At 39.0% G+C, this 14453-nt stretch overlaps 1 protein-coding gene across 1 annotated transcript; it reads right to left on the bottom strand.

Moving 5' to 3' along the window:
* Positions 1–1588: 1588 nt before the first annotated feature.
* Positions 1589–7444, bottom strand: LOC137742200 (uncharacterized). The gene is made up of 7 exons (XM_068481991.1): positions 6902–7444; positions 6359–6472; positions 6106–6264; positions 4234–4395; positions 3986–4102; positions 2528–2638; positions 1589–2412 (listed from the first exon to the last, which is right to left on the bottom strand). The coding sequence occupies exons 1-7, from the start codon at positions 7262–7264 to the stop codon at positions 1930–1932; spliced, it is 1509 nt and encodes a 502-aa protein (XP_068338092.1). The 5' UTR covers positions 7265–7444; the 3' UTR covers positions 1589–1929.
* Positions 7445–14453: the final 7009 nt, after the last annotated feature.

Genomic DNA, 14453 nt, shown 5'->3' with positions numbered 1-14453 from the left:
AAAATTATTGTGAGTTCTCATATGATAATTGTGGTATCTTAGGTCAAAGGACTACTTTGCATCATACCAACTAGTGAGTTTACATATGACATCAGTATGAGAACTCTTGGTTGATCATGTTCAGTGGACTCACTCTTTATTGAGCAACTACATACTTTCCTTGGAGATATTCTAGGGCGCAATAGTCATTTCTTTGGTTTTGACTCACCAAGGTGGAGATTGTTGTGATTTGGCTCGTCAAAGTACCAGGGCCAAATAGGGTTACTTTCCAATTGGTGTTGGGAAAGGAGAAAAGGAATGTGCACATGTTATTTCCCATAAGAATTTGCAAATGTTATTTCCCATAAAAATTAGGAAATAAGCCATGTAAGCATCAGTCTATGTACTATAAATAGGCTTTTGGGAGCTGTTTATTCTCATGAACAATAGAGACAATACACGGGTAGAGAGCCAAGAGTGATAGAGACATCTAAAGAAAGGCTTGGCGTTTTTGCACAAGGGTTTTCAATAAGTTCTTGTAACCGAGTTGGTATTCTCCATAATGCAGGTGATTTCTCAAGAGAGATGACACGAGGAGTAGGCAAAGTTCGCCAAACCTCACTAAATTCTTTGTGTTTGTTGGTAGCGTGTTTACTTTATTGTACATATATTCGGATAGCACTATCTTATAGGTTTGCACAACACTGGATGTTAACAATAAACAAGATTAACTAAGGGGAATTAAAATCTACAGAACCGTTGCTAATTAATTTTTACTTTGTGGATATTGTGTTGCATCGTTATCTGATTTAGTAAAATCTCACACACTTGGTTACAACTAAAGGAACTTTGGCTATCATTTTGTAACTTTTCTGTGAAACATGATTGGAGAAGCAGATATAGGGCTGTTTCCACAACATCCCTTTTTTGTTGGCACAACAAGATTTGTATGATCTTCTTTTCCCCATGCTACAATCTCAAGGGTAGTGCTATTCACACACCCTATTTTACATCTCACACACCCTTATTAACTTTTATCCATTGATCTTTTTTACGATGGCAAAAAATTAAGAGGGGGTGTGAGAGGTAAATATGAATGCGCGGATAGCACCACCCTAACCTCAATTGGTGTTCTCGTAGAGTTGCTTAAAGTTGCAAGCATTTGATCTGCTTAACTTTGACATGTATCTTGTTTCAAACATTTCAATAAGTCTTTTGCTTTGAGGCTGTCCACACTCTCCTGCACAGCATCTTCAACTGGTTTGAACACCACCCCCACTAGCCGCTTTGCCGCATCCTTGCATTCCTTTAGCCCCGGCTGGGTTTCCCCACTAAACCGCAATAACGAAGCAATCGTGAAGTACACAAGGCAACAAGAGAAAATCAAGGAATCGGAGAGTGTTTGATTATCTTCTGTGAGGCCACTTGTCCACCAAATCGATTTAGGTTGAACAAGCATGGCATAAATTAGCTGCTATGCTTGTTCAACATGAGCCTCGCTCTCCAAACAAATTCAGATTCCTCTCTTGTTCAGAAAAAGAGAACACGATACAGAGCCCTAGCCTCCCCTGTTTTACCTTTCATCTACCATTGTGGTTCTGTGCAAGCATCCAGTCAATAAATTTGCATTAATATGGCATATAAACATTGCATCGCACATCGCTATAGCACATCCTTCTCTCTATATTTTGAAATTTGTCCTCAGACAGCCATATCCATGTTAAAACGTCAAATTCTCACATCCTTTACCACACGCTCTCCCCAACCATAAACTTAGTCTGACAATTTTCACGAATAAACTGGTAATGGGGTAGCATACAATACTTCTCAACATCTAGGGAAATGACGACTAAATCATTATCGCTGCAAAAGAAAAAAGAAAACACTAACAAGAAGAAAGGGCTTATGGACTGACGAATACCCCTTTGCAGCCGCTTCCTTCCATTGGGTTTAGTAATGCCCATTATATTCATCACCTATCCAATCATAATTTCTTCTATATCCACCACCATTAGAGTTGTTAAACCTCGATGCAGAATATCCGTGCTGAAAAGACTTCGACGACCCTTTTGAGATGGGGCTTTTGGAATCCTCCCAAATCTTTTTAGAGGATCTAGAACTTGAAGCATGACCACCTGCAGTTAAACTAGGAACCCTATGACCCCGATTAGATGGTGTTACCGGAGACTTCCTATTGTTCTTTTTGCCTTTTCTAGGGGAAAAGTCCCCTGGATCATCCATTATCCAGCCACATCTATGTTTTGCCTTTTGTGGTGTTGTAAAAACTCTTTCTTCAAATTGGGTCTGTTTCCTTTTATGGACCTTATTTAGGTCATGAGGAGCAGACTTGAATCCCGTGTAGTCTCTCTTTTCCTTATGGCGTTTCAAAACTGGAGTAGAATAATTAGATGATTCCCCAAATCTTTTGTGAACCTACAAGTTTCACAAAACACATCAGTTAGTATTTTCATGAGTGTTTACCACTGCCAATCGACAGAGAAGAAAATTGCGCTAAAAATAATTCTGGGAGGTGTACACTGAGAGTTACATTGACCAAACTTGCACATTCACGAGCAATATGACCACCTTCACCACACTTGTAGCATAACCGAGGCGAACCAAAACCAGTGGTTTCCCCACCACGTAAGCTTACGCATGCCTGCATGTACAGAATCCCCTTTCTTAGACAAAAGTAAGAAAAGGAAGGGCATTTCGGAGAAATGGAAGTTAAAAAAAAAAAAGAGGAAGGGCATTTCGGTGAAATGGAAGTACAAAAAAAACAAAAAACAAAAAAAAAAAAACCAGTGTGAAGCCTCTTGCGGACACAGGCAGGAAACTATAATTTTTAAGAACCAAATTTGATAAGATTTTAGACGGCCAAAAGATGCTGTAAAAAGAAAAATACGATTGCATAACATCCAATCTCCTCAGAAATCACAAGATATACTTGATAAACATGTGCAACAAGAATGGAGCATGTAAAGAATTGTCAAATGAAAAAAAAAAAAATACTCCCAGCCAAAAACTAAAACATGATCTAATTTAATCTATTCTTAAAGCAAGTAGTACGAAATAAAATAACCATGAGAAAAATTCTAATTCCTATTGTAGATAAAATTCATATTGTAAGTGAATTTAGATCCACTGGTATTTCAAGCGAGAAATAAACTAAACTTCAGACTGAGATATTTGTATGAATCTAAGGAGTATATTTGATACATAAGTGGGTCCCTAAAGGTATGAAGTTGATTGGTGCTTGGTAGTTTCGGGATTAGTGAAGTATGGTACAAACACATTGCATATACAGTTTTAACAAGGGAAAGACGAATCAAAGAAATACAATGGATAAAAAAGAAAAAAAAGGAAGATAAAGAATTTTCAAAGACCAGGAGTGCAATAATTAGTTTCTTCTAGAATTCATCAATAAACATAAGGCTTTTAAAACAACAAATTCTTCTAAACCATACTGTTGAAATCACATCACTGCCTATACAAATAAAATTGATCACATGATGTTTTTCATATTTAAGCAAACCAATGGAACCACTTCACAGCGCGAATAAAGGGTATTCATCTAAAACTTTTCTCCGAAAAAAGGTCCTTGAATGCACATGTGCTTCTCATTCATTAGATAAGCATGGATGACTGAAATGCATCTGACTTGTCCACAAAGCTAACTGACGAGCTAAGAGGTCCTTAAAATTCTTAGGCACCCATGCATAAGAGGAAATTGTACTTATAAATCATCACCGATATAGATAATACAACTTATCAAAGCAAATTCCAACAAGTCAAAAGACCACTTTAGCACTATGTTTGTGCATGGACAATATATCCCTATCCCCATTGCAAAACAATAGACCTTGCTTGCATATGTATGCAACTTCCAAGACAATGCGCCTTGTTCACGTATATGCAGCCTTTAATGCACCTCACCAACCAACCACAAAGATAAAACACTAAAGAAAAATTAAAAAGAACATTGGAAAAATGTAACAAAACTTACCATACCAGTATGTCCCATTGAACCACATTTGTAACAGGAAACTTCCCATGGACTAGTATCAACATATTTGACACAACATAAATGACCAAATCTCTTGCAGACATAGCATTGGATTTCCTGATTCATTAAAAGAAACATAGAAACCATTGTTGAACATAATGCTTAACAATATAACTAATTATTAATATCATATCAGAAATCATATGAACATGTCTGATATGAACATATGCTTAAAAATCTCAAAATACCTTAAGATCATCATTTGAATAATTATTCCTGCACGATAACATATCATGTCCAGAATCTCCACATTTTAGACATATTTGGGACTTCAATGAGCCACCATTCTGCTTTTCTGTACAGTCTTTAGCATGATGTCCACCTTTTTTGCAGATAAAGCAATCTTGTCCCTATAGAGATTTAAAACAGATACCATAAGAGGCCACATATATGTAATGGATGCATAAAAACCCTAGATAGAGCATCCAATGAGAACACGGCAAATTAAGAGGAAAAGTAGGGGAAATATTTTAAAATCCATCTTTGTAACAAGACATAAAAGCATTATGACATGCAGAAACTGGTGGCACTATCTGAACAATTATCTCTACTAATTAATAAACACTCATTGTCAACCAAAATCCTATGAAATTACCAGTTGAGCCCTCTAATTAAAACAGAATATGAATAAGAAATATGGGGCAGAAATGTAATTTCACACAACCAAATTTTGCTTTTTTTTTCAAAGCCTCAGCTACATGTAATCATAACATATCTCTAATTAAAAATAAAAAATAAAAAATAAAACTTCCCACTCCCACATTCTCTATCACTCTCTTCCTCTCTCCTTCTATTTCAAAAACAATAATATAAAAATTTCTCACACACTTTGTGTGTTCCCATATGCTAGTATAGCATTAACAAAACAGGAAAACCCTTCTTTATATATTTGGATCTTTCTTATCAAACATGACCTAGGAAACAGAAGAGAGCATGTGTATCAGCAGCCACTGTTCTAAAAATCCCCGCATAGGCGCTAGGCGGCTGGCCACCACCGCCTAAACCTCCTAGGCACCTGCCTAACCCGCCCAGACTCGCCTAGGCACCCGCCTAGGTCGTGACTCACTCTAATAGAAAATAGATCACTTTAATTTTGCATTTTATTTTTCTCAATAAATTATAAGAGACTTGTTGAATACTTAAATGAACACATATTATACGCTTGTTCCCCATGTTTTCATTATATTTTATAGTTTATGATGAAGTTATATATATTCAAGTATAAGCTGACACTTATTTATACGAAATATAATAGATTTACTTAAATCCGTCTAGCCGGCCTAGGCGCCCGTCTAGCCGCCTAGGCGCTAGGCCCCAACCCGCCGCCCAACTAGCACCTAGCGTATTTTAGAACATTGTCAGCAGCCTACGTCTACAATACCAACATGCACTTAATCCTTCTTAGAAATCAAGAGGAGAAAAAAAATATATCGATTATTAATTGCACTACCAAAAGAAAGTTCTCCATCCTTCCACAATTACTATAAAAAAAAGTAAAAGAAGGAATCAATTTAAATCTTTCATGTCAAGATAAAACATGTGGACTACGCTCCACCACCCTCCGGACTAATAAACGTGTAGTAACTTACACTATGTTTGGATGAAGAAATTTAAAATTAATAAAGAATTTTAAAATGACCAAAATTGAATCGATGGGATTTTATTTTCTAGAATTTGTGAATTTTCTTGTTTGGTTAACTTAAAAGAACAATGGAATTGAATACGGAATTTATTATTTTCAAACTCTCAACCATAGAAATTGTAAATGACACCTATTTAGATGGAATTTAAACGTGGGAATTGGATGTCCCAAATTCCAAGTTTTTTTTTTTCCAAGCGGAAATTCTAAATTTCTATGCTCAGAATCCAAACAAGGGAATTGGTGCCTCTCAATTTATAAATTCTGACTTTTATCCAAATTCCAAGTTTATTTTCCTCATCCAAACATGGTGTTAGACTTCGAGAATAGGGCCAATTCAACTAATTACTCCAGACTATTTGACAATCATTTTCAGAAAGTAAAAAGAGCCAACTTAGAATTGTGTTCTCTTCCAACTAACCTTTCTGCAGTGTTTGGCATTGTGCTCCAAACTGCCACAAACAAAGCACGGCTTCTTTCGCTTAGCTACGGTACAATTCACTGCCGCATGACCTTCTTCACCACAGTTAAAGCATGCTCCCCAGCTACTATCTGGAGGATCAAAATACCTTGGTCCCCGCTGATATAATAGAAATCAGATAGGCACTATGCTAAGGCCTTCATATAGTTTTTCATTTTCAAAAGGGCATTTCAAAGCAAATATTTGAACTCACAAGAAGTCTCCGCAGCACAACATTGTCGGTAAACTCAACATTTTCCAGTTGTTTTGCCTCGGCCAAATCTACAGCATTAGCCGCCTCTACCTTCTCTCCCTCTTTTGGAAGAACCTAAACAAATAACGGGATGTATGTCAGTCATACATAAACAGCTCTATCATCCTCTTCTCAATCAAATGTATGTCAGTCATACATAAACAGCTCTATCATCCCCTTCTCAATCAAAGAATATTAATCCGTATACGCCAGAAAATGAGACAAAACAGACAATAAAATTAATAGTCTAAGCGCCTTCTCGAGTTTATAATCTAATTCTCCAATTCAATCCATTATTTGAAATCAAATAAAAACTGCTCTAACATTACTTTTTTGATTTAAAAAAAAAAATGCTTCTCACCATTTATACTTCTCTAATCACAATTAACAAAATTGTATACCAAAAATAACAATTAAGATTAATGCCGATCAAAGAAATAACGGAATTACTCATTAAATCAACTTTCTATAGAAACAAACAGAGTAAAATCGAAAATTACTCACAGCTTGATCTTCAATCTTCATCTTCTTAATCTTCTTCATCCTCTCCTTCCTCCTTACCTTCTTAGTCTCCAAAACTGCACCCGCAACTTCCTCTTCTGGCGAAGGAGACGAAGAAGGGGGTTCAACCAAACGACCACTCGACTCGCCAGACACGGCAGCGTTGTTATCGGGTGCCAACTTTGCCGCCCGCATTAACAAAGCTTTCTCGACGATTTTGAGGCTAAGATCTTCGTTGGCCTCATCGTCGTCGCTGCTGCTGTGCTCGGCGGCGGATTGCGAAGGGTATTTATTGGTTAGTTCTCGTTCTTCTTCGCTCAGTTCGTCCCAATCGAGCTTGGCCCTTTGCCTCTCTGTCTTGCCCATGTTCTTGTTCCCAAATCTCAAACCCTAACCCTAGTTTTGTGAGGACTTACGACTGTCAAAGCAACGAGATGGGCGTGTTTTTGAATTTTGATTGAAACGGTGTTTCCACTGGATTGCGGCCCTCGTTGGAGGACTTTGAAGTTGTAATGGACGGTTGTGATTGGACTTGGACAAACTCTGATGATGACGCGAATTCTGAAGAAGAGGCGCTTGCAAGTGGTCAATTGCGATGGAATTTCCTCTCCTACACTTGAAAAATTGTCATTCTTCTCATCTATTTGTCTTTCGGATTCAAATTCAAAACTAGCACAATTTATGAAATCTAGTCTTCCTAATTTTTTGTTGTTGTAATGGTGAGAAAGGGTAGAGGTTGAAAAGTGCTAGACTATGTCTAATGATAAGGTCAAGGGTCGGGTGGCGTGTTGTGTTTCTGTGTTCATATTGTTTTCGTGGCATACCTAATATTTTAATTAGTCATATCATATAATATTCGTTAAAATGAACAGGTAATATGATATCACCCGATTTGACCTATTAATATTAATTAGTAATATGATCCAACCTGTTACCAAGGCCGTTTATGAGATTTCGAAAGTCCTGTGCGAAATTTATAAAATGAACCTTCTTATAAGACAAACTTAAAAAAAAAAAAAATTGAACAAGTATTGATGCTAAAAAGCTATAGTGAAACAAACTTTAAAACTCACTAGTTATCATTTTCTAAATATCATTAAATGTAAGAAAAAGCTACAAAAATAGCCATATTTCTAAATAATCAACAATCTGTTCAATCTTAATAAACCAAATGAACAAAACTTAAGAAAGTCTAGCATTGAAGTTTCACTTAAAATGATTCTTCGGGCATTCTTTGCTGAAAAATCATCATTTAAACCTTCATAGTCAATCTTATCTAAAAAACCACTTTCAACCGATATCAAAGTAAGTCCATTTAACATTTCCTGCAACATGGTTGATTGCAAGTATGATTATAATAACTTTTAACTTTGATTTATTTCTATGAATTTTGCCTTGAAAAGTACAAAAGAAAAAACAATTATTATAGATGAGAAATACCTAAATCTTCAAATTCCAACGCAATATATTTAAATTAGTAAATAGCTTACTTTAATCGAAGTATGCACCACTCTGATCACTTGAATTGCCTCTGTGATTTGAAAATTTCTCTTCAATTGCATGAAATTATGAATTAGGGTTTAATATTGTGAGAAAAAAAGCAGTGACGAAGAGAGATATCGGAGAAGCAGCGTGGGGGCGTGTGGCGTGATAGAGAAAATTGGACTCTAACTCACAATTGATTAGCTTTTTGATTCAACTCCTTTGCTGTATTTTGTTTTTTGACCAAATCGGATAAATGATCACCGTGGTCATAAGGTATTCGGAAGATAGTCCCTATGCTAAAAAAACTCGGATTTAAACCCTTGTGGTGTACTCCGTTAGCAAATTTAGTCCAAAGTGATTTTTTTCCATTATCAAAGTATGAATTTGGGGTCACTGGATTCATTCGCCACTTGAGAGTCAATAGCACCAAAAGCTCCATTCCGAAAACATACTTTGTTTCCTCCACCTAATCACAATCATGAGAAATCCAATAAACACAACAGTCCAGCAATTTCACAAACACTCAAATTACAATTGGAAATTTACATGTACTTGCAAATCTAAGAGAAAGGGCACATGGGTCTCCTTTACTTTGGCGGCCAACGAGACGCAGACGACGGCGGCGAGCTGGCTCATCCACAACTTGCCCCTCTGAAACCGATACTCTTCCCCTTCTTGAGAGAGTATGGAGGGAATGAAGGTTATGGAAGGAAGGGAAGCCAAATAAATTCCACACCCGATACACAAAAACGGTAAGAGTAATTAAAGAATATCAGACAAAGGCGCTAGTCTATGGCCAGACGAAGATGCAAAACTAGGAGATAACTGCAAATCACAACACTTAACTAAACCCGCGCCGCGGAGCTAGTTCCTTGAAAATATGACCCAAACCCTTTTCAGGAGATTAAAGAAAATAGGGCCTTGACTGCCCTTGGGAGGCTGAAAAAAGACCATAAAGGCTATTGGTCCCTATCAAACCCTTGACGATTTAAATGGGTTTGCTCCCATTCCCGAGGATGAGTAGATTTTTCATCAAGTGTTGTTCGAGCTCCATTTCTTTTTCAAACAAGGATTTCCCTTTAGTCACGCTTGGCAACCTTGGCAAAGTCTCGCTGATTCAACTACTTTTTCTGGGTACAGCCACATTGGTTGGCGGCATAGTCTTCCGTAAGCTAGACGGATGAGAGAGTCCTCGTTGGAAAGCGAATAAGAGATCCAGTTGTGTCTACTTGTGGTGTGCATGACCCGAACAAGGAGATGTCTAGCCAATTAGAGGAGTTGTTGCACAACGTCCAGGGGTTTCCACACCAGGAAAGAGAAAAACTCTTAAGTGGCAAGAAAGTTCTTCCCAAAGACGAGTTTCACGCCTTCTACAGGGATATGGTCTCCATCGCCTGGTCTTGCTTTTCGTCTTCCAATCTTGTCTAACTTTGCTAACTCCTGATTCTCAACCTGTATCTTGTTTGTTCTGGAAACACGTCTTCCTATTCCATCTTTCCTTCTAATAAAGAAACTAAACCTTACCTAAGAAAGCGATTCACCTACTACTGCTACTACTAGTATAGAAGAAGATCTATTAACACGCACGGCTATCTATATAACAAGTTGCCTCTGACCTCTGTTTCACGACCGCAAATAGAACCTGTAGCTTCATGCCTTGACCTGAATTGAGCTACTACTGGCACTTTGTGAAGCTTTCATGCTTGGGTTTTAAATATATTATTCAATTTTGTTCGTTTGAGCTTAGAATGGAACTGCGCTTTTTTCTATTTTGTGTGTGTGCCTGTATCTGTCCATTTATGTAAAGCTTAAGATAACTAAGCATGTATTTGTACCAAACCTCATTCCAATTCAATGGTAGGTGTATTTGTTCCAGACGACATTCAAATTGGATGTGTTTGTACCATACTTGACCAATCTTGAAACTACCGAGCATCGGTTAACATCATACATTCAAGGACCCACTGAGGGGTTCATGCTGAGGCACCCTTGCTGAAGCACAAAAAGTTTCCCTCTAACTAAGAAGCCAATCACAGCGTGACATATGTCAACGTCAGAATAAAGCTCAATGAGTCCTACATCGACCGCGAACAAAAGCTAAAGACTCTCCTCAACCATATAAGGATACCATTCTCCTACAATTAATCCCTAATGTCATTACTATACTTAAACTAGTCATTAGAACTCACTAATGATGATGCTTAAACCTATGTATTTGTGTAAACCCTTCATTATTAATGAGAACTCCTCTATAGCCAAACTTAGGGTGAACAATGTACATCTTGTATTTATTTCCCTATCTCTATCTCATTACATATTTATCCTCACTAGTGACCGCAGCAACCCAGCAAAGGTCACAAACTTGACACTTTACGTTGTTCCAAAGTTTTCACTGATTTTGTGCATCAACATTTGGCGCCACTATGGGAAAAGACACTTATTCCTACTCTCTTCAACTTTGTCAAGCTGGTTTTCATCATTCATACACTTTCATTTGACCAGGCATCCCTCTCCAACATGGGGAGCGAAAGAAGCCACAACACACATAACGATACTCCTCTCGTGCCTAATGTGAGGCAGCGAAGAAAGGAACGAAAAAAGTTTGCTCTTCAAGCTAAAGTCAAAGAGTTGGAGGCTTAGAACAACAAGATAGCAAAGAAGAATGAAATCCTCCATAAGCAATATGAGAAGCTTTTCGAAATGCTCCATGAGGCTAGACATACTCAGTCATACAAGTCCATTACCCCTATGAACGTCAACCATCACCTGGGTACCCCCCAACACGAAGGGTCATCGGTCTTCAATATGGATATTCCTAATGAGGAACGAGCTACTCATTAATGTGTTGAACAACAAGAGATTTTCTCAACCCAACTGCTTCTACCTAAAGCAGAAATGGAGGGAGACACCTTCTTGCTGAGGGAGTGGAAGGATCGAAAGTTGTTTATCGTGACTGTCAAGACTTCCTAAGGCAACGTTGAGAGAACCCCATCCACATAAGCTCAAAGATTAATAACCCAAGGGTTTCTGAAAGACTTGGTCTTCTACCATAGCCCAGGCCAACTACCAATCCAAGGACGAAGCGACAAGTCCTAGAGGAATATAAGGGTATAAGGTACCGTTTGGTACGTATGACGGGACGGAACAGAGTGGGACAAGGCGTTCCGTCCCACGTTTGGTGTGCCTAAAACGGGTGGAACGAGCTGTTCCACAGGACGAGTTTTAGGTGAATTTTCGTTCCACCTCACCCCCCTGGAACGACTCGTTCCACATCCGTGGAACACAAAATTATAACCTCTCCGTCTCCTTCTTCTTCCTCCTTGTTTCCATCCGAGGGCATCTTTGCTCCCACTCCGTTCCGTTCCGTCCTGTCCCGTCTTGTCCCGTCCCATTCCATTCCGTCCCGTCCCGTCCCGTCCCATCTGCATACTAAACGATACCTAAGGGACTCGGATGTCTTCCGAAAGACACGCCCTAGAAGCTATTATGGTGAGTCCAAGGAAAAACCACATACCCTTGATCAAACTTCCCTACTACCAAGAGGTGATGCAAACTTACACAAGAAGACTCCAGTAGAACATGACTCGACTTAGGACCCCTTTGGTCTACAGCTCATTGAAGAAGTAAACAAGTTGAAGGCCGAACGCCAGACTAAGATACCTAACTAGAATCAACCAAGGCCTAGCCCCCTTACAAGGAGGATTATTGACACACCCCTCCAAGCAAAGACAAATCAAAAGCTTGGCTTACAACTATATATTGGAAGGGAGGATCCGATTGAACACCTTAACCTCTTTGAGTCCACCATGGCATACCAAATGCATATTAATGAAGAATGATGTATTCTCTTCCCCTCCACCCTCTCTAATAGAGCTCTGAATTGGTATTGCCGTTTTCTATCTGAGATGGTAGATTCATTTAAAGAGTTGAGAAAATTGTTTTTCTCAACACATTTTCCAGACTAATCGCTTGCACTCTACAGATGACTTGTACACTATTCGCCAGAAGCCAGACGAGTCTCCAGTTACTTCAGCCATGAATATTCTTGTTGCATTGAGGCAGATGACAAGACTACCTTCAAGGCTTTCACATCAAGCTTATATGAGTGTTTCTTCAAGTACATAATCAATGTTAACATTTGGAAGACTTACTCTGAAGTGATGGCATAGGCCTACAACCATGCATCTACTAAGGTAAAGACATATCAAGGGAAACCCCCTATGGCTATCCTTATCAACAAGTGGGAAATGGGAGCCAGATCCAACCAAGTGAGAAAACCTCGACCTTCCAAACGCATAGGTATTTCAAGGGAAACCCCCTGCTTTACCTAGCGCGTCCTCAGAACAACAAACATATCAATCTCAAGGCAAAATGAAGGATTTCCATCCTTAACAATCTCATTTTAATAAGAAGAGCAAGGGACACTATCGGGATAACCCAAGTTTTCGTTATGATAATGCTCGCCCTCATGCAGTTAATATAGTGGGCCAAGCGCAGGTCAAGACAAGCCCTACCCCAAGGTATGAGACATACATACCTTTGAATGCCACATGTGCAGCCATTTACCCTAGTATAGCTCATTTGATACCAAAGCCAAAACCAAGGCAGCCAGATTATAAGTCCACGAAGAACACATACGTGTTTTGTTGCTACCATGAGTATAATGGCCATGACAGCGAGAAATGTGTCACCCTTTATGACCATATCGAGGATTTGGCACACAAAAGGAAAATCAATCAATTCCTTCTTCACCTCCTAGGGACAACCGTAACCAACGCCAGGTGAGCGTGATTCTATCAGCGGTGGCATACCCCTATTTGAATCTTCCAACAAGGCCATGAAAAACAGTGAACGAACTTTGAGGTCTGCCATTAGGTATTTCATGTGGAAGACATCAGGGGAGGCAAATATCAAAAGCCTAACTAGGATCCGATATGTTTCTACCTTGAGGAGGAAAGAGGCATCATCTACCCTCACAACGACCCACTAATTGTGAAGGTTCACATATCCAACTTTGATGTACGATAGATCCTTGTAGACACATGTGTTTCGGTCAATATCATGTTCGCCGAAGCTTTCAGGGCATTTAATGTAGTTAAACACTTGCTCGATCCTCAATTACTCCCTTGATCAGCTTTTCTGGTGATATCGTGCAACCTTTAGGGAGCATACATTTACCACTCATCATTGGTACAGGCCCTTACACAACTACTATTACCACTAATTTCCTTGTGGTCAATTGCCCGATGGTGTACAATGTCATCTTTGGACGCATAGGCATCAACGATCTTATGGCCATGGTATCCACATATGTTACTGATGAAGTTTCCAACACCTTCCGGCAATGGTTACATCATAGGAGATCAAGTCAGTGCACGATCATGCTACAACACTTTAGTCAGGCAACAACACTTACATGTGCCTAAGGAAACTTTTTCTATACATGGCCAAGTCATAAAAACTAGCCCAAATAAAGCCAACTAGGCTCTTCCTGATGGTAATGGTCAACTCAACGATCCACGAGATGACTCTTTCACCTAGCAAGCACAACCTGCTGAAGAATTGGAGAAGGTCTCTATCTCAAAAGACTATCCGGATCGTATGGTGAAGATTGGCACCACCTTGTCACCATCTCTTCAGTTGGCATTTATCTCCTTTTTGCAAGAGAACGCCGAGATCTTTAATTGGTCATACGAGGACATGTCGGGCATCTCTCTCGATATCATCTGTCATCGCTTGAACATTGATCCCAAGACCAAGCCAGTGAGACAGAAGCGAAGATCTTATGATGTTGAACGATACGAGGCAATGAAGGCAGAAGTTGAAAAACTCAAAGACATAGGCTTCATCCGTGAAGTCAATTATCCAATGTTGTCCTTGTTAAGAAAAATCTGACCAAGGAAAGCCTCCTGCTCCAAAAGACCTTATGGAGAATGTGTGTTGACTACACTGACCTTAACAAAGGATGCCCTAAGGATAGCTTTCCCCTCCCTCTCATTGATAGACTTATCAACTCAAGGGCATGATGTGAACTCTTGAGCTTTATGGATGCTTACTCAAGGTACAACCA

This window comes from Pyrus communis, chromosome 8 (genome assembly GCF_963583255.1).
Source record: "Pyrus communis chromosome 8, drPyrComm1.1, whole genome shotgun sequence".
NCBI lineage: Eukaryota > Viridiplantae > Streptophyta > Magnoliopsida > Rosales > Rosaceae > Pyrus > Pyrus communis.
This window is presented reverse-complemented; position numbering and strand designations above follow the sequence as displayed.

What these genes read in the sequence shown, in the direction of transcription:
- LOC137742200 (XM_068481991.1), bottom strand. Translation starts at nt 7,264, where the DNA reads ATGGGCAAGACAGAGAGGCAAAGGGCCAAGCTCGATTGGGACGAACTG. An exon ending in CAATGGGACATACTGGTATG is followed by an intron (nt 2,639 to 3,985) that starts GTAAGTTTTGTT and finishes CTGTACATGCAG; the next exon opens with GCATGCGTAAGCTTACGTGG. An exon ending in AATGTGCAAGTTTGGTCAAT is followed by an intron (nt 2,413 to 2,527) that starts GTAACTCTCAGT and finishes TGAAACTTGTAG; the next exon opens with GTTCACAAAAGATTTGGGGA.